The following is a 25,405-nucleotide window of genomic DNA, read 5'->3' on the forward strand; positions in this document are numbered from 1 at the left end:
ATCAGCCTTTACCAAAAGAGATTAAACTCTATCAAAGAAGATTAATCAAATATGTTACTATTGGGATGCACACACATAAATAGAATATATTTTTTTTATTCATTTTTCTTCTCTTTTTAACCCAAACAAATTTTAATTTATATATATAATTATTTACACAAAATAGTAAAATTTAATCCTCATGTTCCTTTTCCTCTTTTATTCATCAGTAATAGATGTTGATATAAGTCTATCAATATATATCAGTGATAGAAACTGAAAGAAGTTTATCACTAATAGAGGCCGGTAGAAGTTCATCAGTGTTTATATAGAAACGGATAGAAATCCATCATTGATACTATAGTGATGGGAATTGATACAAGTCTATCACTATATATCAATTTTTTTTTTTAAATAGTTAGACAGTTTTTCTATTTGTGAAAATTTGTCTTTTAAAATTCATTATTCTTTTTAAACCAAGCAAAATCTATCATGTGTCACACTTCTATTACTCTACATGTCAATTTTCCTTTCAATTAGTTAACTTTGATGATTTGGCTACCATGCCATCAATGCAAGCATTTTCTTGTTAAGCTTGTTTTAGTTATATTTTCTTCGTTTGAGTTCCAATTTGAGTCTACACAATGGGCTCTTCCAAACACTAAAATTATTAGTAAATAAAAGCAAGTTTGTTATCATCAAAAATTAATTAATTAATTTAAGATTAAGGACTAAAAAACCAATATATATGATCACGATAGAAACTTCACCTTAATCTTTGAAACTTGTCTAGCATACCAAATTCGTGTTTGCTTACTAACTGTGTCAGATAATTAGGTGATAGAGTGATAGGAGAAGCTAAATTAGAACAAAATGCTGTAATTTAACATAACAAGTGAACTAAATTCACATCCCAATCAAATCCCTAAACTTTATATTACAATGAAATGTTACGTGGAATGTTTCAGTTCTAAGTTTTAAGGTTTGAATAATAAAATAAAGAAAATATTTTACACCGGCCTCAAAATGAAGTTTTAAGATTTGAATCCAATTCAAAGCAACCCAAAATTGTTGAGCACCCAACATGCTCAATACCACGAGGGCATAACTCAACTCAACATCATATTTTATATACAAACTAGAGCACATAACATTTTTAGTATCATACAAATTAAATTTCTATATTATAAAAAAAATGTTGTTTTCAAATATGGTAAAATAAGTCAGCTTACTTATGAAAATAGTACAATATCACGTTTATCAAACATTTTTGCTATATTTTAAAATATTGATAATAATTTTATCATTTAAAACAATTATTTTTCTAAAATAGCAAGACATATAAAGCATACAACAAATAGCAAATAGATTTGAAAAGTAAGATGTTAAGCAAATAGACTTCAAAAGTAAGATGTTAAGAACATCTGCACTTTCTAAAATGCTGATGCACCCACACCCATCTAAAATAATAATAATAATAATAATAACAAAATAAATAAAAACAACAAATTTTGTTAGGTAACAATTTGATTTTTAATTTTTTAAAATGAAGCTTATAAACACCCGTCTCAACTTTAAATTTATCGTTTTGTTATCTACTTCTTACCAATGTTTTAAAAAATCAAGCCAAAATTTTGAATACTAGAAAAAATAGTTTGAAAATTTTGTTTTTTTCTAAAATTTGGTTAAGAATTCAACTATTTTATTTAAAAATAGAAAGATCATAGTAAGAAATTGAGAGAAAATATGTTTGATTTAAAAAAATAAAAAAAACAAATGGTGACTAAATGAAGCTTTAGTGTCTTTATTTTTTAAAATGAAATGTATTTCTTTTTTTTTTGGTAAACATAAGAGTTAAATTTTAAGTTAGATTCCAGAAAAAAAATAAGTTTCAAACTATTTTTTTAGTTTTTAAAACTTGGGTTAGTTTTCTAAAATATGGATAAAAAGTTTGATAACGAAAATAAGAAATTTAGTAGGAAAATGAATGTTTTTACGTTTAATTTTAAAATTTAAAATTCGAAAATAAAAAAGTTACTAAAATGAACGAAAAAAATTCCGTTTTTACCTTTTCTTCACAAATTAAATAACAATTTTCTAAAAACAGAAAAATGAATTTGTTACCAACAAATTTATTTCAACTTAAAACAATAATTATTATTTTCATAAAAATTTAAGGAAATAAAAGCTTTTTCCGTAATTACAACTGTGCAAGGTTCTAATGTATATCCGATACCGAATATTATCTGAAAAGATGTTTCTAAAAAGGATAAAAAGAAAAAAAGTAAAATAATTCATAACGATGACGTGTCACTTTAAATTGAAATAATTATCTGAAAAGTTTTATTTTTGTTATATAAAGAAAATATTTTATTTTGAAAATGGATAATCTTTTTTACTTATATAGTATTTAATTCAGTCTCAATCATCTCTTCGGGCCCCCTCTCCATCGAGGTCGTCATTGAGACAATCTGAACCTCTACTCCAAAGCAAGCTCCACTCAACTTCCGCCATTTTTACTCGCTTTCCAAGGGATAGCCCTCTGACAATGCAGTTAAAATCGAGCTTCGATGCCGCCGTTTCTTCAATTTAACTGAGAACATCACTTGCGAGATCTTCTTTCTGTTTGAAATTTGAATTGAGCTTGAAATCTTCATCCTGTTTAGTTTCGGTTTCAATGGCCACGAAACTTTGGTTGTTTTTCGGTGGGATTCTTCTATCGGTGCTTTTTGGCGCTGAATCGAAGTTCATGGTGTATAATACCTCCCAGACTGTTGATCCTGGGAAGCTTAATGTTCACTTGGTCGCGCATACGCATGATGATGTTGGATGGTTGAAGACGGTTGATCAGTATTATGTTGGCTCTAACAACTCCATCCAGGTTTATTTCTTTTCCGACTCTTCTTTTGAAATGATCGTGAAATGGGTTTTGCTTTTTCTTTTTGAAATTTGACCCCCGACCCCTTTTTTCAACGCAGGGAGCTTGCGTACAGAATGTGTTGGATTCTATGGTTACTGCATTACTGGCCGACAAGAATCGAAAATTTATATATGTCGAGCAGGCGCGTCGTTTCTTCTTTGTTCCAGTTCTTTAAATTATTATCGATGTGATATTCTTTTGGGGTCCTGAGGAAATAATCCGTGACATTGGAAAGAAACAACAATAAGAAAGAAATTGGATGAGATTAAGACATTTTCTTTTAGCCATTGAAAAGTAACGCATTGTTTGGTGGCATTCTTTTTTATTGCTTGTCTTTTCTTTGATTACTGGTGCTACAGGATGAATTTCAATGTTTAATGTAGATGGGAAAATTTGTAGGTTGTAAGGGTTATTATTTCTTCCCTAGTCCACAACTTGTAAGGGATTGCTGAAATGCGTTATTGCCTGCAAATAGGAGTTGGGGGTACTAGGTATTCGAGTACCTTTCTAATCAAGTCTTATGTCACAAGTCAAACTGATGGCCGTTATTATCAAGACTGGCAAAGTGGCAGTTATTGGACGATTTTCTAAAATACACGATAAACTCAAGTTTCTTCTTCTGGGAAATTTTTAAAAATATTGTTCATATTTTTGTTACATTCCATCTTCTGCTTGCTAATATTTACACTTTTACTCATCTTGTTACTGCAGGCATTTTTCCAAAGATGGTGGAGAGATCAGAGTGAGATTGTTCAGGATGTTGTCAGGAAACTAGTTTGCTCGGGTCAATTAGAATTCATGTATAATTGTTGCTTTTTGTGTCCATATTTGAATCTCACGAGCTTATTGTTGATACTTTCTACTACATTTTTTTTTTTTTTTTGTAAATATTCGATATTATCATTCCAGTTTGAAGTCTTAAACTTAATTTTCCCAATGTAGTAATGGGGGCATGTGTATGCATGATGAGGCAGCAACCCACTACATTGATATGATTGATCAAACAACGCTTGGGCATAGATTTATTAAGGAGGAATTTGGTGTTACTCCCACGGTTGGTTGGCAAATCGATCCATTTGGCCATTCTGCCGTGCAGGCTTACCTATTGGGAGCAGAAGTAAGCTACACTTTTATATCTAGAAATTCTTTTTGGCGCAGCAAAAAAAAATCAATCACAGCACAATTAGAGACACTTTTCAAGGGGGAGCTTCAATAAGTACTCTATGAACTATTGACAAGTTGCTGTAACTTTAGGTTGGATTTGATTCACTTTTCTTCGGTCGGATAGATTACCAAGACAGAGCCAAGCGTAAAATTGAGAAGAGTCTTGAAGTTGTTTGGCAGGGTTCTAAAAGCCTTGGTTCATCTGCTCAGGTAAAATTTTGATAGCAGCCAGCATATAAACAGGCAAAGGCTACTTTGGACGTGTCTCTAACTGTACAAATATGATGAGAATTTACTACTGTTCACGATGTGGTTTTATATTTTCTTTTATTTTCTTTAAAATTCATTTGAGGCATGTCTGGTTGCTTTATCTTTGTGATTACCTTTTTGATTGTCGCAGATTTTTGCTGGTGCTTTCCCTGAGAACTATGAACCTCCATCTGGTTTTTACTTTGAAGTTAATGATGCTTCCCCAATAGTTCAAGTAATCTTTTATCTTTATTCCACTTAATTTCCATAATTGGTTAATTATATATTTATTATAATAGTTGATAATCGTGATACTAATTCCATCTCTGATATGAAGGACAATATTAACTTGTTTGATTACAATGTTCAAGATCGAGTGAATGATTTTGTTGCTGCTGCAGTAGCACAGGTAACCAATTAAAGTCAACTCTGTATATTTGGATTAACTTCTTTATTTAGATTATGTAAAATTAACTCTTTATACTATGAAAAAGCAACTGCTTCATATCTTCTCGTTTTTCTTTGCATATATTAGCAAAGTATCTACTATCATGTATGTTACAAATCTTACGATTGTTGTAGACATTACATTTGAATTAAAAATCATGATTACAGTTTGAATGAAGATTTAGTACTTTTTTCTTACAATTTTGTTGTATTAATGTAAAGTGCCCCTTCAGTACACGTTGAACGCTAATATGTCATTAAATATATTGTAATATTCTCTTTTGATTTATGTTGATTGTTAAATCTCAATTATTAAGTACACACTCTTTCATGTAATATGTTCATATTTACAAATATTCACGTGTACATGCAATATTTTATTGACCCATAAGGAAACCAAATTCTTTATTGTGTAGCTTCTAATTTTACTTCAAATCCTATGAAGCTTTTCTTAATGCCATTAATTTAAATATAAAAGTTCAACGAAATAATAATGGAAAATATATTATCTAAAAAAAATAATGAGAAATATAGTTTAATAAATGCAACTTTAGATGTCATTGATTTTTTTTATAAATGTAGAAAGGCATGTAACTGTGAACACATTTCACTACTTTTAGCGTTTGTTCATTTTGTTTTTCTTAAATGTTCACTCAAACTATCACAGTAGATTAATTATTACGAGCTACGAGCTAATGTTAGCAAGAGTTGAGGTGCTTTTTGGTGCGCTCTTCCTTTGTATTTTTGTTCGAAGAGGTTTTTCATTTTTTTTAAAGGAAATAAAGTATATAATATTGAAAATTGTAATTGAATCTAAACATTTTTTATTTCAAGAATTCAAAAATACCCCCAACAATGTGGTAATTTCTGCTTTTGATGTCATTCTACTTTTTAATATGTTTTAAACTAATTGTATTCTGCTGTAACTCCCCATGTATCACAGTAGCTTTGAATTGTATGTTTTCTCATATGCAACTAATTAATGAACCATGCATATACTGCACATTGCATTGAATGAAAATTTATCTGCTTAAATTATAAAAATAAATTTAATGAAAGAATTTGACAGAGTCAAATAATAGTAAAAATTAGTATAAGAATTAATTAATAACTAAAAACAAACACACATGTTCAGTAAAGATATGCCATAATGACCATGTGGACTGGGATTTCCTTGACAAAGTCCTGTGCAAAAAAGGTTTTGGGTACAAACGGAGTGCTTGAATTTGGAATTGCATAAGATCGACGAACTACTTCATCTTTGTCAATCGAAGGCCAAGGGGTAGGATTATTCTATGAGAGGTCTTAAGTGAGGTGCTCCTATTTTGCATTTTCTGTTTAATCTGTTGGTGAACGCCCTATTTTGGTTAGTGTATGCCGTGTGGAGGAGGGGTGGGGGAGGTTTTGGGTTCCTGATGGAGTGCATTTGTCATGCCTTCAATTTGCTGATGACACTCTTTTTTCTCAAGGAAGAAAATTTTCTTTAGAAATTTCAATGATTTTCCTTTCTTCTTTGAAGTTATTTCAATCCTAAGAATTAACTACAAGAAAAGTTCCATTTATTGAGTGAACTGCAAGCCTTTTAAATTGACGTTCTGGGGCCCTCTTTAGTGGAGCGCAAAGTGAGTTAGCTTCAACATCTTACATTAGTCTTCCCTTGGGAGATGACCCGATATCAGTGTGTTTTTGGAGCTCAATGGTAGAGAAAGTTCAGAAATGGTTGTCAATGATTCAATCTCTGTTGATTGAAATTCCCATATGCTACCTCTCTCTTTTAAGGATGCCCGTCTCGGTTAGTATGAAGATTGAAATTTAATGAGGCATTTCTTGTGGAAAGGGTCCTTTCCCTTTCTTTCTCAGGGTTTTCATCACCCCCTTACTGATTGTGACATGCCACCCGTCATGGGAGAAGGGATTCCAGGTCTTGAGTTTTGAGGGCTTCTGAGTGCTTTTTTAGTAGGGCTTTTGTCTTTTTTCCCTATCTAGATATTTTGCACCCCTTCTCCCCTTCATGGAACGCCAACATTTTCTCCTCTCTGGAAAGTTAAAAGTCCTAAGTGAAATTCTTTGTCTGACAAGTTTTGCATGGGAAAGTGAATACTAAGGACAGTCTTCATAGGCTTTTGTCCTTGGTGTTGCGGCCTCGTGTTCTTTATAGGAGCTAGGAAGAGGATCTTGCTTGACCATTTTCTTTGGGATTTTCATTTGTTAGTTCCTTGTGAAACTGGTTCTTTTGAACTTCTGGAATTGTGTTGGCTCAAAGTAGGGTGTTGTTCAATGTTTGAATAGGTGCTCTTGAACCCTCCTTCTAGTGAAAAAGGAAGGGTTCTATGGTAGTTTTGTTTTTGTTTTTGTTGTTTTTAAACGTTGTTGGGCATCTTGCTTGAGAGGAATAGTAGAATTTTTTGTGGGGTGGAGTGGTCTGGAAGAAGCTTTCGAGAACGATTAGATTTAATTCCTATATGTGGCGTTTGTTAATATGATTTTTCTTGGGCATGTTGCTTTTGTTCTTGGGCTTACTTTTTTATATGCCCTTATATATATATCCTTTCATCTATCTCAGTGAAAGTTTGGTTTATTTTAAAAAAGGTTTAACTATGAGTGAGTTCCACTTCGCATTTGCCATGAAGTTTGGAGGATACATGTTATCCAGAAGATGATTGAATTAACTGTTTTCTTGCTAGCTCAAAAATAGTGTTTGAATGAGAAGTTCAAGCTCAAAGTATCGTGGAGTTAAAAGTTGACGGGGAAGAGTTGTATCCCACGTAGACACTTTAATATAATTCTGTTATCATGTATGATTACTCATTTGTTGTAAGTTATATTATATAGTTGGAACTTGAAAGGTTCTCTTTCTTGAGCACTGGCACGTAGAATGAGATCCATAGATTGTCGGTGATCTTCAATTCCTGCTGTCTTGAGTAGGTGTGCAACTTCTAAATATGAATTGTAGGAATTTTGATGTTAATTCAAACTTAAAATCTGTCGTACTTTCTCTCACTTGAGTACACCTTCAAGAATTTGTTTGTTTGAGGTGCATGCAAGCAAGAAGCTGTAATCCTTTTTGTTTAATGAGGTCTTATTAATTGATGGTGACCATTCTGGATTCTCAGGCAAACATAACTCGAACAAATCATATAATGTGGACAATGGGAACTGATTTCAAATATCAATATGCACACACCTGGTTCAAGCAGTTGGACAAGCTCATTCACTACGTGAACAAGGTAGTATGAGTTGTATTGAAACATCTTTTAATTAGATTATATGCTATTATAAGTTGCAATTTTGAATCATAGGGCCACCCTTACTAAACTTAAACCTTGTGCTTATATGGTTGTCTTATGTTCTTGTGGCATGTCTTCCCTACTTGGTAATTATTGGTTGCTTGCTTTTGGAAGTTTTGCCTTGTCGCACAGTTCATGGGACAAACATGACAATGTTTAGACCTTTTATTTTTTACTTCTCCACAAAATGTTCCATGCTAGGATTAAAAATCTGATTTAAGAGATCCAAAGTAGGGAGGGGAAAAGCATGGTCAAAGCAGAGGGCTTTTGGAAGTTTCGCCTTGTCGCACAGTTAATGGGACAAACATGACAATGTTTAGACCTTTTTCTTTACTTCTCCACAAAATGTTCCATGCTGGGATTAAAAATCTGATTTAAGAGATCCAAAGCAGGGAGGGAAAAAGCTTGGTCAAAGCAGAGGACATTTATGTATTGTTTTTGTGATCAAAATATGCTTCAATTTGAAAGGCCTTCTCAGTTGGAGATCTGAACAATTATTACTAATTGGCCCTCTATAAGTCTTGGGCCAGATGGTTATTTTGCAGAATTGCTAAAAGATTTGTTGGAATATAGTATCAAAATGGACCTCCTTAAGGTCTGCTGAACTTTCTTGAGATTCTTGTGATCAATGAGACCTACATTAGTTTTATCCCCAAGAAAATGGACTTCCAAAGTGGCTGCTTTTTTCCCTATAAGAGTTCAGTCCAAGCAATTAGGAACTCACTTCTTGGGTGCTCACAGTGACATCAAAAGCAGATCTATTTCTTCCTGAACAGTTTGCCTTTTTTTTTTTTTTTTTTCAATAATCATTCCATTCACAGTCATGGCAATGAGTTGTGAGTGATATATATACATATATTCCTTTTTTTTTTTTTTTTTGGAAATTGTGAAGGTTACAACTTACAAGCAAGAAAACCTATAGCCCCCCTTGTGGGACTATTTGGCATCCCCTAAAAGCCCTACAACAACACAAAAGAACATTCAAGCTCTCCCCATTAAATTCTAACTGAGAACCAACATACTTTAAGTAGGCCAACAATCATGAAACCCAGTGAATGGATTAAAAAGCAAAAAAAAAAGGGAAAAAAACCTCCAAGTAAATCATCTGTCTTTGAGAAGTGAAAGAGTCCCTTCTGATAGCATCAAAGTCTGAATAGGAGTCATACAAAAAGATCTAAACATCTTTCTCGAATAAACCAAATTTTCTTTTAAGAAGGGAAGATTGTAATAGACCCCCATATTTAGAAAATATGAAAGGAGAATTAACAAAAAGAATAGGAAGGGGGTACAAATGTAAATGAGGAAGCGAATAAAAGTAGTTAGAGATGGGACCACTATGGGAGGAGGAAGAAATCTGTTATCAATCTGTTATTTGTGGGTGACTGATTTAGTATAAAAATATGAGGTAGGGGGAGGGATAGATATCGAATTTTCATCTTAGAATTAAACTTGTAAGCTGTAATGGGAGGAGGTCTCGACTTCCTAGGCTATTTTGAGCCAAAACAGTGAATACATAACCGAGTTACTATCAATTTGGTATCAGAGCCGTTCGTTCTTGGGAAGGGTATGGTGAAGAAGATGGAAGCAAGATTATCAGCTGTGGAAGAGCAACTCACCTTGCTACAAGTTGGAATGGAAAATAGGATGGATCAGCGGTTTGGGGAGATGCAACAAATCACAAAGAGCATGATGACAGCAAAGATCGAAGCCTTGGGAGAAACTCTGGAACAGAAAATGATTCGTGCGTTGGAAGTATGGTCGAAGAAATCGGAAATACTCAAGGAAGGGGAATCAGGGTCATTGGAGAAAATGGTGACGGACAGAGGGAAACAACTGGTGAGGGAGGAGACCGGCGAGAGAAGAGAAGTACCGTTGTTCAATATGAGATTGCGAAAACTGGAAATTCCGATATTCAAAGGGGAGATAGGAGAAGATCCGATGGGTTGGTTTCACAGAGTAGAAAGGTATTTCATAGTTAATCGTTTATCGGAGAAGGATAAGATCGAAGCCGCGATTCTGTGTTTGGAAGGAGAAGCGTTGGAATGGCATCAGTGGGAGGAAGAGAGAACACCGTTGAATACCTGAGCAAAGTTTAAGAAGCAGCTCTTGCTGCGCTTCTTACCAGTCAAAAAAGAAGATCGGAGAGCCCAGTTCCTTACTCTGAAGCAGGACGGCAGCGTTCGTGCATACCGACGGCGGTTCGAGCAACTTTTGAGACCATTGAAGGATCTTTTGGATGAAACGTTGGAAAGTAAGTTTGTCAGTGGACTGAAAGATGATATCCAAATCGAGATGAGAATGTTTAAGTTAATTGGGCTGAAGGAGAAGATGAGGATGACCCAGATCATCGAAGACACGAAGGAAGCCTGAAGGAAGAAATGGGGCGGAGGCGACCCAAATCCATCGAAGTCCATGAGGGCGTCTTCGAACTCGGGGCTCAATACAACCACGGGTCAACTTGGCCCTACCCCGAACCAAAGCACACAGTTGACCACCCGAACAATTTCTCTCAACCCGACCCGCGGTGGAGGTATGTCTTCTAACTCAATCACACTAAAAGACGTAAATGGGAGATCATTCACGGTCGGCGCATTCAAACGGCTGTCCGACAGTGAAATGCAGAATCGGAGGGACAAGGGGCTATGCTATCAATGCGAAGAGAAATATACGTTGGGGCACCAATGCAAAAGAAAAGAATTGAGTATCCTGCTATTCCACGATGAGGAAAAAGGAACAGACGAAGCAGAGGAGGAGTCAGGCGAAGTTGAAGTCCTGACGACCACTATGTTAGAATCTATGGTGGTTGAGACTATCGATCACGAAGTGACAGAACTTTCCCTCAACTCGCTGGCAGGAATTGACTCGCCTTGAACAATTAAGGTCAGAGGAGCTATCGGGGACAGGGATGTGGTCGTTCTCATCAACGACGGAGCATCCCACAATTTCATCGATAAGGAGCTGGTATCAACCCTAAAATTACCACAGACGCACACGACAAGCTACAGGATCATGTTGGGGACAGGGACTTCAATGAGGACGACGGGCATCTGTAAAGGGGTAATTCTTAATCTCCCTAACCTCACAATTATCAATGACTTCTTCCCTTTACCTCTGGGCAGCGCTGATGTAGTGTTGGGAGTATAATGGCTAATGACTTTAGGACGGGTAGAGTGTGATTGGGGAACGTCGGAGATGGAGTTTCAAATCGGAGATTGGCGGGTGCACTTGAAGGGAGATCGCGGTCTGATGAAAGCCCAAATCTCTCTGAAATCGATGATGAAACTGGTCAGAGAAGAGGGCCAAGGTATATTACTCGAGTTGAATTCTCTTTTGACCATTGAGAGGGAGGACGGAGGCCGATTGGAGGAAGAACACCGACCAGAAATCCGGGAAATTCTAAGAAAGTATCAATCAGTCTTTCAAGCAGTAGAGGGGCTACCTCCAGTACGAAACCATGAACATCATATTGAGCTTAAGCCGGGAGTAGGACCGGTGAATGTCAGGCTGTATAGGTATCCACAGTTCCAAAAGGATGAGATTGAGAAATTGGTCGAAGAGATGCTCACTGTCAGGATTATTCGTTCGAGTGTATGTCCCTTTTCCATCCCTGTATTATTAGTCAAGAAGAAGGATGGGAGCTGGCGATTTTGTGTTTACTACAGAGCTTTGAACCAAATCACGGTATCGGATAATTTTCCTATTCCAATGGTCGACGAACTCCTAGATGAATTAGCTAGAGCATGAGTCTTTTCCAAAATCGACTTGAAATCCGACTACCATCAAATTCGTGTGGCCCCTTCAGACGTCCACAAAACGGCATTTCGCACTCATGAAGGCCATTACGAGTTTCTAGTCATGCCATTCGGATTAAGAAATGCCCCGTCAACGTTTCAATCGGTAATGAACGATCTTTTACATCCATACTACGAAAATTTGTATTAGTGTTCTTCGATGATATCCTAATCTACAACTCTTCATTGTATGATCATGTGCATCATTTATCCTTGGTATTGCAAGCATTGGAGGATAACCATTTCATGGCCAATCTTAACAAGTGTACCTTTGCGGCAAATCAGATCGATTACTTGGGTCATATAATATCAGAGGACGGCGTGGCTGCAGACCCATTGAAGGTGGAGGCTATGCTACAGTGGCCAACCTCGACCACAGTAAAGCAACTAAGGGGATTTTTGGGGCTGACCGGATACTACCGCAAATTTTTAGTTCATTATGGCTCCATTGCTTTTCCATTAACGCAGCCGCTCAAGAAAGACAAGTTACAATGGGATAAGGAAGCTCAGGAGGCCTTCGAGATCTTGAAGCAAAGAATGGCCTAGCTCCCTACCCTCAAGCTCCCTGATTTCAACTAAGTTTTTATAGTAGAGACAGACGCATTAGGGGTAGGAGTTGGAGCGGTATTGATGCAAGAAGGGCGACCGGTAGCCTACTTCAGCAAGGCTCTCCCACTAACGCATCACCTTAAGGCTGCATACGAACGAGAGCTGATTGCCATAGTCATGGCAGTGCAGAAATGGCGGCCCTATCTGTTGGGAAGGTAGTTCACCGTGCGGACAGATCAAAAGAGCCTCAAATTTCTGTTGGAGCAACGTATTATAGCAGGGGAATACCAAAAGTGGGTGGCCAAGTTGATTGGATACGAATTTGATATTGAATACAAGAGGGGGTTAGAGAACTCGACAGCCGATGCACTGTCTAGATTACCTACCATGGTGGAGATGTCGATGCTCAGCATGATGAGTTCACTCAATCCGGTGATATTCTCTAGCCAAATCGAACAAGACCCGGAACTAAGAGCTATTTGGGATAATATTCGAGCAGGGCAGCCGCACCCCCAAGGGTATACACTACAAGGAGGCCTTCTACTATATAAGCAGCGCATTGCTCTGCCACCACAGTCACCCACCATACCATTGCTCCTACAAGAGTTCCACAATAATCCAATCAGAGGACACAGCGGGGTAGTTAAGATGTATCAGCAATTGAAAAAGGAATTTTTTTGGACAGGCATGAAAGCAAGGGTGAAGGCTTTCGTGGGAGACTGCTCGGTTTGTCAACAAGCCAAGTATCTAGCACTAGCCCCTGCCGGACTGCTACAACCACTGCCTATTCCCGAGCTCACTTGGCAAGATATCAGTATGGACTTCGTGGATGGCCTGCTAAAATTCGAGGGCTATAACTCAGTTTTGGTGGTGGTTGATCGGCTATCTAAATATGCGCACTTCATTGCCCTCCGCCACCCATATACCGCAACAACCGTGGCTGGTCTATTCTTAAAAGAAGTTGGACGATTGCATGGAGTACCGAGGAGCATCATATCGGATAGAGATAAGGTGTTCACTAGCCTATTTTGGGAAGAGTTGTTCAAACAAATGGGGACACAACTTAAGAGAAGCACATCCTACCATCCACAAACGGATGGACAAACGGAAGTAGTCAATCGGGGATTAGAAGCATACCTCCGATGCTTCACCATGGAGACACCATCACAGTGGCATAAATGGCTAGCATGGGCTGAGTACAATTACAACACGTCCTACCACACAGCCATCAAGCGGACACCTTATGAAGTATTATATGGAAGACTAGCACCTCCACTAATCTATTATGAACAGGGGAATGGGAATGCAATAGTTGGGGAAGTAGATGTGTTACTAAAAAATAGAGATGACATGCTCAAACAATTGAAGAAAATATTAGAAGCAACCAAACAACGAATGAAGGCCCTAGCAGACTCTAAACGACGAGAAGTGAACTTTGAAAAGATTGGGTATACATCAAGCTGAAGTCATACCGCCAAAGCTCTTTACTGGTGCACAAGCATCCCAAATTAGCTCCATGCTACATTGGCCCTTTTCAAATAACCCAAAGGATTGAATCAGTAGCATACAAACTTGACCTACCCCCCGATATAAGCATACATATCGTAGTACATGTTTCACAATTGAGAAAAGCCGAGGGGACCTTACTGCCAAGATTCACATCACCAACAGTTGGACTATTCGGGAAGCAGCTCAAACCAGTGTCGGTTTTGGGGGTCCGAAAGATTGGCTCGACCATATCATCACCTAATGATTTCGAAGTACTCATCCAGTGGGAAGACTTACCAATCGAAGATGCAACATGGAAGGAGGAGCACAAATAGTTGACCAATTCCCGGACTTTCACTTTAAGGACAAGGTGGTGCTTTGGGGGAGGGTAATGATAGACCCCCCATATTTAGAAAATATGAAAGGACAATTAACAAAAAGAATAGGAAGGGGGTACAAATGTAAATGGGAAGAGAATAAAAGTAGTTAGAGATGGGACCACTGTGGGAGAGGAAGAAATCTGTTATTAATCTGTTATTTGTGGGTGACTGATATAGTATAAAAATATGAGGTAGGGGGAGGGATAGATATCGAATTTTCATCTTAGAATTAAGCTTGTAAGCTGTAAAGGGAGGAGGTCTCGGCTTCCTAGGCTATTCTGAGCCAAAACAGTGAATACATAACCGAGTTACTATCAGATTGATTAACAACCTCTTTAAAGTCTTTATTAGTTACTTCTCTTCTGAAGAATGTGTTGTCATCCTATCTAGCTTTGCTAAAGCAATTGAATCATCAGAGAATGGATGTTTACAAATTTCCATTAATAGTTGTATACTTGTATTCTCACGCTAGAATTTCCATGCTCCTCCAAGGATAGGGAACCTGTTTCCTTCAATTGAACGAAATGACTCTGAGGTGTGCATGATTCTCCCACGAATATCTAGTCAGGTTGAAGTCACCTCCAATGATGTAATTGGCCAATTGGAACACTCGACAATTCCCAAATTTCTTGTCAAAAAGAAAATTCATAAAATGACCTAGTTGTTCTATAGATACCAGAAAGTCAGAAGGAAAAATCATCATCTAATGAGATATTAATGGACAGATGGAGTGCCTTTTATCACATCGTTGGTAAAATATGATGGACTCCTTGACAAATAAAAAATACTGTCGGTTGAACTAATAACACCTAAAGAGGCTCGTTCAATGCAAGAGGAGTTCTTAACAGATTTATTAAGAAATTTTCAATGCTACTTAGCTTTGTTTCTGGAAGGCTTACAAAATTCAAGTTCTCCTTTTGAATGAAGACCTTGAACAGAGGGAAGGATTTCTTCAATGGCCAGAAGAGCCATCCCTAAAAGCTTGACAAGAAGTTACAAAAGTTAAGGAAGAAAGGAGGTTTCTAAGCAATTGGGTTCTCCTATGTGATATTTTAGCTGCCTTGTCGTTCCTTTTTTGGTACTTGTGATGAAATGGGACTATGAAATGTAGAGGCCAAACTCAGAGGGGATTGGGGGCACTCAATGGTATGTCTCCATTAGTGGGTGCCTCAATGAGCTAAATAGTTCCCAAAGACTCTGGTTGTGGTTGGTTTACAGAGAACGAGGGTTTGTACCATGGGATTGGAGATGCTAGTGGTGGGCAATGAGTATTGTGCACCTGTTTTCTAGTTTGCGAGGCTCAATATCCAGAGAACAAGGGGTCTTTGCCATATGACTGGAGATAGTAGGAATAAGTGTTGTGGGCCCATTTTCTTGTTGGGGCTGGAGAGTTGTCAAAGAGGGTAGAACAGCTATTAGGAGAGAAGAAGCTGGTGATAGGGAGGAGGAAAACATGGAATATTTACTTCTAAATTGGTGTATTTTGTTCAATGAATTTTGTAACTAAGATTTTCCTTTTTAGATTAATACCAATTCACAGACCTTATTGTAAACTCTTTGAGCCGTTCTGGGTGATGCCTTATCTATCCTCTCTTTTCTATTCTTCTTCATTCAATGATATTTTTCCTTGTTTCCCATAAAAAGTTCATAAAATGGAATGGAAATAAAGCTTGTTTGTGAGAAATTTGGCAATTGTTAACAGTGTGTTGGGCATTGTTTTGGGATACGACTTTACTTGAATAAGATTTGTTATATAGGTTGTACAACTATGCCCTTGAGTTCAAAGAGCATTATTCTTATACTGATTTCATATTTGTATGGTTCCATGGCGAGTGTGTAAGTGCTTTAAGTATTGTTATGGAAATATATATCCATTTTGAGTATCTTTTTAGCCTATTGCTGATTTCATATTGTACAACTCCAGGATGGACGTGTAAATGCATTGTATTCTACTCCGTCTGTTTACACTTCTGCAAAATATGCTACAAATAGTTCTTGGCCAGTCAAGACTGATGACTTTTTTCCGTAAGTTTGATTGAAATTAAAATATGGGGAGTCTATGTTCTCAAATTCAATCTCTTAAAGTTGAAGATTTTCTATATCAGCTATGCAGATCGTGTAAATGCTTACTGGACAGGATATTTCACAAGTAGGCCATCCATCAAGTACTTTGTCAGAATGATGAGTGGTTATTATCTGGTATCTGCAATGTAGCTTTGCCTATGTTTACTACAAATCTTCAGGTTTAACATAAGTTTTGACCATAACGTTCTGTTGGGCCATCAGGCAGCAAGACAACTGGAGTTTTTCATCGGAAGGAGTAGCACAGGCTCAAATACAGATTATTTGGCCGATGCCGTAGCAATTGCTCAACATCATGATGCTGTTACTGGTACAGAACAGCAACATGTGGCAAATGATTATGCAAAACGACTGTGGATAGGCTATAAGGAGGTGCATTGTTGATTTTGTTCCAGAAATACTTCAGACTTTTGAGCTTATTTTTTTTATCAACCGATCTACTCAACTGTATTTCTGCAGGCGGAGAATTTAGTGGCATCTGCACTTTCTTGCTTAGTGGAGTCAACTCCATATTCTGAATGTGGTAACCCGACCACAAAGTTCCAGCAGGCAATGATCAAAAACACCTTAGGAACCTTATTTTGTTGTTTGAAAGTTATGATAGCTTCTAGCTGTGGGTTCAGAAACGTAAATGATTATGCATGAAAGGGAGAGAAAAACGACTATTGAGAAAGAAAATCTGGCATCTAGAAAAAGTAGAGAGTGAGAAAGAGATACAGAGGAAGGATAAGAATTTTGCTCTAAGCCCTATGTACAGAGGTCAAAATTTGCAGTACATTAAATAAAAAGAAAAGTAATAAATTCTTAATGGTAGCTAAAAGGGTTGTTCAAATTATGAAGGCTCTTCCATAAGTGTTCCAATAATGAAATTGATAATTTGTTTTTCATCAATAATTTTCAACTGATTTCAACTGTTCATAGATCCCTTCAGTTAGTTATTAGTACGATTGAAGAACTTTTCACTGAAGTATTTGTGTAGAATTAAATTGAAGGTGTTACTGTTAAATATTAACCCTATCATATCACAAATTAGTAGTCATTCTAGTTCTCAAGTTCATCTCTATTTAGTAGATCGAGTTGCATCATTAGTCATGTTAAAGTTGTTTGACTTGTTAACTGAGCTTGTTTCTTTCTCTGGCTTTCTAGTGCCCCCTTCTGAATGTAAGCTATTGTCCTCCATCAGAACTTGATCTATCTCAGGGAAAAGATTTGGTATGGGACTTGTTAAAATTCCATATCCTAGTGTTTCCCTTGAAAAGAAAAAACCCTATCTGATATTTAATGCACAATCTAATCTATTTTTGTGTTTTTAATCATGTTTAGGTTGTTGTTATCTACAACCCTCTTGGATGGAGTAGGAATGATATCATACGTATACCGGTGAGTGCCACCAAATTTCTCATTTGAGTGCAATAATTTTTTATCCTACTCGAACATTTTAAAAAAAAAAAAAATGAAAAACCAAGCTAGGGGAATACAAAAAAAATAAAAAAAAGGGTAGTTACAAAATGTCTTACACATGGAGGCCGAAAGATAGGTGGAATTTAACAAGGGACTACACCTCACCCGAAGGTTTTTATGCATGTCATAAGCCATTCATTTTCTGTTGTTTTGTGCTTTGGATATGTCAATGGACCATTGAATTGGATACCTGGCACGGAAGTAATGGCTGATAGTTGGCTCTATATGCATATTATTGGTTGTATTTATGGTCCATTCTTGAATAGTGAAGTAATGGACGAATTATAGAATTATAGAAGATGATACATGATGTTTTCTGCAAATGTCACCATCTGTCACTTCACAAATATGAGTGGGATTTTATCATTGGAACATGTTCTTGAATGATAATATATCTCTGTTTTTGAATTTTTTCTGTGTAATAACACTTTTGCAAGAGTTCAAGATTAAGTAGGGTTCATTATGTTATAGTTATAATGATCATGTAAACTTTCTGTATATGCTTAATATCTTCTTTTATCATAAAATGTTTTATCCATATCTTGATGTCCTTCGATCTTTCTTGGCATTTATTCTCTCTCATAATCCCTTGAATATGAATACTTGCCTTGTGACAATATAGCCTTTTATTCTACAAGACCTGCACCTGCACCTTGTCTAGCAGTTGCACCACCCAATTTCTTTTCCGATATAATATATTACATCACCAGTTTATTGGCACATTCTAAAAATTGTTAAGTTGCTAATTGTAAATGGCTACAGGTTATCAGTGAAGATGTTGCAGTTAAAGATTCTGAAGGGAAAGTAATCGAATCACAGATCCTTCCTCTTGCTGATGCAAGCATGCGCTTGAGAAATTATCATGTAAAGGCCTACTTAGGCTACATTCCTACTGCAACTCCAAAATTTTGGCTTGCGTTTCCAGTTTCAGTTCCACCGTTGGGCTTCAGCACATATATTATCTCAACCTCCAGGAGGGCAGGTCATCTTATAGAGGGTTGTTTCATGTTTGAACTAAATTGAAGGTGGAAGTTGGAACACCATTGGAACTTATTTCATGTCATTGTGGCTTCTTTGATGCAGGCGTTAATGCAATAAAATCTTCTATTCATACATTTCCAAGTGCTGAAATATCCACTTTTCAAGTCGGTAACGGAAACCTTCAGCTTAAATTTTTTTCAGATCAAGGAAAAATTATTTATGGCAACAGCAAGAGTTTGGTATGTAATCTAACCAACGGTAAATTCTCACTGTTATTTAATGCTGAAATCTTGAATTCTTTATTTTTAGCCGGGAAATGTGTGACCAAATAGCAGGTTTTTCAGTTGGAAACAAACTCGTAAATAGAGAGGAGTTTTTCTTTCTTTCTTTATTTTTCTCTTGAATCGAATTACAACTGTTTGATCCTACTGCGAGACTTAAATTGCTAGAAACTTTTCTAGTTGACTTCTAATAAAATCATTTAGACTATGTACACCATCAAAATGCTAAATAAAAGATTTAAGTATATCCACTAAATTGTCTAAAACTTCTATGCATATTCTAAAAAGTATCAATTTCTCTTTGGCCAAAATTTCACTGACCATTTTGGACCAAAGAGATTTAGCTTTCTCCTTGAACTGCTGCTCCTCAAGAGCTTGTATCACAAAATTCAGAAAGCATCAATCCATCCTTGTCATCTTTTCTTCATTAAAGACGAGCCTAAATGTTTTTTTGGCAACTATAGAAGTTCATTTTTTATAATAATCTTATGCAACACACCAAACTGTTTTTTCATTTTCGGCCCTCTTCTTTAAAAGAACAGAAGAAAAAAATGAAGGACCTGTGAGTTTGTGTGGCTGACATACCTGTTTTTAATCATTGAAGGTTGATGAATTGGTTGATCAATCATACAGCTACTATTCAGGATATGATGGAAGACATGACAAAGCTCCAGAGGTAGATACTGTTATTTGAAAATGTTTATTTCAGTTGTTTATGTTCTAACTTGAAAATTGTTATTTGTTATACAAATTTTAACGTTTTCAGAACGATGGGGCTTATTTATTCCGTCCAAATGGGACATTTCCCATAGCGCCCAATAAGCAGGTATATTTTCTCACCGAAAATATGGGCTTTAGCATTAGCCACAAGTGTCATGAAAAAAAAACCTTTTCGTCAAATTTTCAGGTTCCCTTGACAGTTATGCAAGGACCTTTGATCGAAGAAGTACATCAACAGATAAATCCCTGGATATCTCAGGTAATATTTTTTATTGTGGGCTTTGGCGAAATAACAGAATTTTCAAAGGGGTGGAAAGGGAGATTTTTTATGTTTGGCCCATTGTGAGATACTCTTTTTGGTTTGTGGGTGACAAATTCTTTTTGTAATTATTTTTTAGGTCTTATTTTGCTTGATTGAAGTCCCTTCAGATTGCTCTCTTTTGTGGGCTTAAACTTTTTTTTTTTTTAATGCCCTTGTATTCTTTCCATTTTTTTTCTTTTTTTTTTTTTGCTTTTAAATTTTAAAAAGAAACAAAAGTCAGGTAATATTCTTCATATTAGTTGTGAATTTTAGTTGCCCATGTTGATGATAATAATAAAATCATGTTGTTTCAGTTTTTGTTTTTCTTATTTTATGATACTTCTATTATATAGGTGGCCTTTGTATTACTGTTACTATTTACCTTCACTTGTAGAAATAAATGCAATATTGTTCTTTTTCATAAAATTAAGCTGACAAGTATTCGTTTTGGCAAGATCTGATATGGGATTGGTTGGTTAATTGTCATGGTTAGTATTTTCTTCTTGTATTTTTCCAAATCCTGGTGGCTTTTAATTTTGTTAAATTAAATAATATACTGAATTTCATGAAAAGGAATAATGAACATATGACCCCGAGTTACACAAAAAAAAAAAAAAAAAAAAAAAAAAAAAAAAAAAAAAAAAAAAAAAAAAAAAAAAAAAAAAAAAAACTCCAATTATTCAATGGAGCTAAAAGAGAATATAATTAACAAAGTATATCTCTAGACTCGAGAGCCAAAAGGACAAATGAGATATGAGAGTTGTGAAAGGTACCAGAAGACTTTGTTGTTTTGTTGGAATTATTGTTTTGGTCAAATGTTTTAAGAATTGGACAACTGAGTTGTTCTCTTGGGTCATTATCTCCTTGTTGTAAAATTGAAGCTGTGGACCTTAAGTCGTCATATGTTTAGTATACCCGATGATTAATATTTTCAGTTATTGCCATTTTGACATTTGCAGGTAACCAGACTTCTAAAGGGAAAAGAGCACGTTGAAGTAGAATTTACTGTAAGCTTCCCACACTATCTCGGATACTCTTATTTTGAGCAAGCAAGTAAAGTAGCGAACATAAGATAAAAGTTCATAACCGAGTGCCTAATTTGTTCTGCATATGCTACTCTGATACTATAGATTGAAAGGAGCAATGACCAAACATATGCTGCAAAGTCTGTGCGCCATTAATTGTAGCTTGTAATTACAATTTAATATTATTTGAAATATTTATTAGTATTATTTAATTGTTAAAACTTGTTAATTCAATTAAAGTAAATTATTCACAGACCAATTATCTCATCAAAATTTAATTAAGTACAATACTGTATGAACATTATAGAAGTATTCATAATGTAGAAAATAAATATATAATATGTTAATCATTGAATGTCAATGTCAGTTTTAGTTATCTCGAATGCCGCTGCCACCCCCCGTGAAAATAAAGAAAAAGAAAAAAAAACTTATGATAAAATCAAGGTGCATTTAGATATGCAGACACTTCTCGTATTTGTTTCCATAATTTATCTTATTCCTGAAACCCCCCAAACAAACACCCCTGACTTGGTAAATTTCTGCAGGTTGGGCCCATACCTATTGATGATGGAGTTGGCAAAGATGTAACAACTCAAATAACAACTACTATGAAAACCAAAAAAACATTTTATACAGATTCCAACGGCAGAGATTTTATCAAAAGGGTATGACGTCAGCTTATTTCTTTTTCACTTTATGACACTTCAGAGTTGACGTTGGCTCAATGATAGAGTTTTCATCCGCATTGTAATTACTTGTTCATCATCTGGAAGTGATAATTGTCTTAGTTGAGTTGATATGAACCTCTGATTCCTTGACTGCTATGTCATTTGATAATTAAATTTTGCAGATTCGAGACTATAGAGCAGACTGGAACCTGGAAGTGAACCAGCCTGTTGCAGGAAATTATTATCCAGTAAGTGCATTTAGGTCCCTGTGGGCTTTTGGAGCATTTTCTTCTGTAACAACTCTATCCATTTTATAGCAATATTTACCGTAACAGCTCCATCCATTGTAAAGTATTATTTACTGTAACAATTATACCCTTTAGGACTCCCAACTACATCATGTTCTCCATTTATACGGCTCTAGTGAATGGAAAAAGTGAAAAACAATGAGTGTTTTCTCTGAAACATCCCTCACTCTTTGTTAGAATATTTTTTCAAACCATTAACTCTTTATCTTCCAAGCAAGATAAGGGTTTGAAAGATGGATCATCACTTCTGAGGGTGGCCACCATCCCAAGGGGAGCATTGCCAATATGTGCTAATGAATGAGTAGCCAACCTGAACATAACTTAACTTATAACCTCCACAAAAATGTCAAAGGCTTGAATCTCTACCCCCTTATATTTTGTACTAGAAAATGAATGTGTACGAGTAAGATACAGTAATTGCTTGGAAATAATCTGTAAATTTCACTCTTGTAGATGAATATGATTTCTGATCTTATCCCTGTTGCTCTGTAGTCCCACATTAACATTGCACTCTATAATTGTTTAATTATGTGGAATTGTCATTTCAGATAAATCTTGGGATCTATACACAAGATGATGAGAAAGAATTTTCGGTTTTGGTGGATCGTGCTGTTGGGGGGTCCAGCCTAGTTGATGGGCAGATAGAGTTGATGCTTCACAGGTGCATGGTTATATATATATATTCGTTTTTGAAAAAGAGTGTAGTTCCTTCTGCTCCTTTTTTCACGTGCTAAGAGCTGCTGGAGGTTTGCCTATGCAGTTCGATAGTATACTTGGCAGTTGTTGATATAATCAAAACTCACAAGATAGCTAATTTGCACTGGCGAATGTTTTTCTTTATGCATATGTTGTCCGACCTAACTTATTAACTTTTTTCAATATATAGGAGGCTGTTACTAGATGATTCCAGAGGTGTTGGAGAGGCTTTAAATGAAACAGTTTGTGTTAATAATGAATGCAGAGGACTAATCGTAAGTGCCTGCACCTAACTCTTCAAAACATATGGCACTTATACCTTTGTTTTCTATTTCTTTTCTTCTTTATCCTCCTATATATGGAATTGAAGCTGAGGTTGGGGTCTGCAGTTTCTGTACAGCTCAACTTTGCTTGGAAATAGTAGTTAGTTCATGTGGATTATAGAAATTTATGTGATTGATCAGGCTTGCTAATTTATTGTGATCATGAAACTGTTTAATTGTTTCTTAAGGAGGAATCAATTGCACGAAATAAGAATATCTAAAGGAAAACTGAACAAGATATTCTCGGCATGCGCTTAGTTGGTTTGAACTCACATTTTTATTTCTATGTTGAACTTTTGATTTCTTATACTGACCCTTTTCCTCAAGATTTTGATGTAAAATAAGAAATTAAAATTTATGATTTTTCTTTGTAACAATAGATGATTACTCTGTACTTCATTTTTCTCTCCTACCCCTCTCGATGGTCTAATGGATTTTGGTAAGCAGAAAACCAAAAACCAATTAGTTATCAAGTGGGTCATAATTATTCCTTTTCTCCCTCACCCACAATCTCTATCTCATATCTTCTTCTCGTATTCATTTTGCCTCTGTCCGTTCTTCCTCTCTGCTTTGTGTTCTCGTACTCACATTTTACATTATGGCATGCAGATTCAAGGAAGATTATTTTACAGAATTGACCCTTTAGGAGAAGGTGCAAAATGGCGACGTTCTTTTGGTCAGGAGATTTATTCTCCCCTTCTCCTAGCCTTTGCTGAACAGGTGAATATTGGAGGAAGGGCAAAGGAGAAGTTGTATATTATAATGTGATCATATTAACCTTACCAGGCAATTATCGTGCAGGATGGAGATAACTGGGCAAATTCTCATAAACTTACTTTCTCTGGAATTGATTCCTCGTACAGTTTACCCAAAAATGTTGCTGTTTTAACTTTACAGGTACCAATCAATTTTTTTTTTGTTGGTTTTGGTCCCTTGCATCTCAACCTGTAGACTGTTGAATTTTAACAATCATCCTCATCAAGTTTCTTCAGTTTCTTGGAACTTTTTTTTTTTTTTTTCTTTTTCTTTTTCCATATGTGACTTTTTCTTTAATCATTTCTCTAATTTTAAACAGGAACTTCACGATGGAAACATTCTACTTCGATTGGCTCATTTGTATGAGGTGCTAATCTATCCATGCTCAAGAAATAGTTTCACTTTCACTCGATCAAATACTCTCTAGTTTTGCTTGAGTTAGTTATGATCTTGCGTTAGAATGACATGCAAATATTTATGATTTATTTAAGAGCTTGAGTATATTCAATTGACTCTCCATGGCTATGTATGCTGATATTTTGTATATTAATAATCCTTGGTTGCAATATTTCGTCTCTATTTTCTGGATGGAATTTTAGAAAGGAAAGGACTAGTGCAGAAACAGATTATACATATACATATATATCAGTTATAATTCTCCTGCCAACGTCTCCATCGTTATCAGTGCTTGACCCAGTGGTAAAACCATTGCATCCAGATTATCATGTCAAAGTTCATTTATTAGTACTGTTGAAAGTATCATACTATTAAGAGAAAGCATGTAAACGTTATGATCTTTTATCTGGGCTGCAAAGTTAAAGAAAAACCTGCTGTATGTTACAATCTTCTTCAAACGATCAATCCATAATGCTCGCTGTTGTTTTATCCAAAGTACTAATATGCTATTCTTTTGGCTTATCAAAATTGCAAAGACTGGAGAGGACAAGGAATATTCAGTGATTACCAGAGTAGAACTAAAGAAGCTATTTCTAGGAAAGGAGGTAAGAGCAACAAATTCTTCAAAACTAGCTGCTAATCATTTGGCTTCTTTCCATAACTTCTAATTCTCCCCTCCATTTCAGATCAAAAAGGTAACAGAAATGAACTTGTCTGCAAATCAAAAAAGGACAGATATGGAGAAGAAACGAAAGGTGTGGAAGGTAGAGAATGGTTCAAATGAAGTTAAAGCTAAGAGAGGAGGCTCTGTAGACCCTAAAAAGTTAGTGGTGGAACTTGCTCCTATGGAAATTCGAACCTTTCTCATCGACTTGGGTGAGAAACTCAGCCGCAAACTGCTTTTTGATGCCTAATATTCTCAAGTAAGCTCCTCGTCTATTCTCTGATAATTGGGGTTAGCCTTTCAGTTTCCTCCTATTGAATGGAAGAAAAAAAATTATAAATAATTTGAGAGGCTAACCTTTATTGTATGCTAGACTTCATGTTCATGATCATGAGGAGAGAATGTAATCTGTTCAATGCTTCAGTCCTGTAACTGATACATATAGAACTTTTTGATGATTAATTGCAAGTTTAGGGAGTTACAGTTCAA

General features: G+C 35.9%; 1 protein-coding gene across 2 annotated transcripts; it reads left to right on the forward strand.

Annotated features, from left to right (window-relative positions):
* The first annotated feature begins 2,362 nt into the window (after positions 1-2,362).
* Positions 2,363-25,405, forward strand: LOC120092978 (Glycosyl hydrolase family 38 protein). Of its 2 annotated transcripts, none has more exons than XM_039051254.2 (29): positions 2,363-2,860; positions 2,958-3,041; positions 3,611-3,699; positions 3,842-4,016; positions 4,154-4,273; positions 4,464-4,547; positions 4,650-4,721; positions 7,873-7,986; positions 16,179-16,279; positions 16,360-16,453; positions 16,541-16,708; positions 16,796-16,885; positions 17,483-17,548; positions 17,660-17,716; positions 18,560-18,794; positions 18,881-19,017; positions 19,664-19,735; positions 19,826-19,885; positions 19,967-20,038; positions 21,040-21,087; positions 21,651-21,770; positions 21,956-22,021; positions 22,630-22,742; positions 22,968-23,052; positions 23,710-23,820; positions 23,902-23,997; positions 24,176-24,223; positions 24,789-24,857; positions 24,939-25,405. In XM_039051254.2, exons 1-29 carry the CDS (start codon positions 2,657-2,659, stop codon positions 25,164-25,166), a joined length of 3,078 nt encoding a protein of 1,025 aa, XP_038907182.1. In that variant the 5' UTR covers positions 2,363-2,656; the 3' UTR covers positions 25,167-25,405. The 2 variants fall into 2 exon arrangements, with proteins under 2 accessions (XP_038907182.1, XP_038907183.1); XM_039051255.2 differs by having other exon boundaries at positions 18,560-18,779.

Source organism: Benincasa hispida, chromosome 12 (assembly GCF_027475165.1).
Source record: "Benincasa hispida cultivar pf3 chromosome 12, pf3_genome.v1.1, whole genome shotgun sequence".
NCBI lineage: Eukaryota > Viridiplantae > Streptophyta > Magnoliopsida > Cucurbitales > Cucurbitaceae > Benincasa > Benincasa hispida.

Coding starts and splice junctions, on each gene's coding strand:
- LOC120092978 (XM_039051254.2), top strand. CDS start 2,657: ATGGCCACGAAACTTTGGTTGTTTTTCGGTGGGATTCTTCTATCGGTG. Junction 3,700..3,841: donor TCGGGTCAATTAGAATTCAT/GTATAATTGTTG, acceptor TTCCCAATGTAG/TAATGGGGGCATGTGTATGC. Junction 20,039..21,039: donor TAAATCCCTGGATATCTCAG/GTAATATTTTTT, acceptor TGACATTTGCAG/GTAACCAGACTTCTAAAGGG.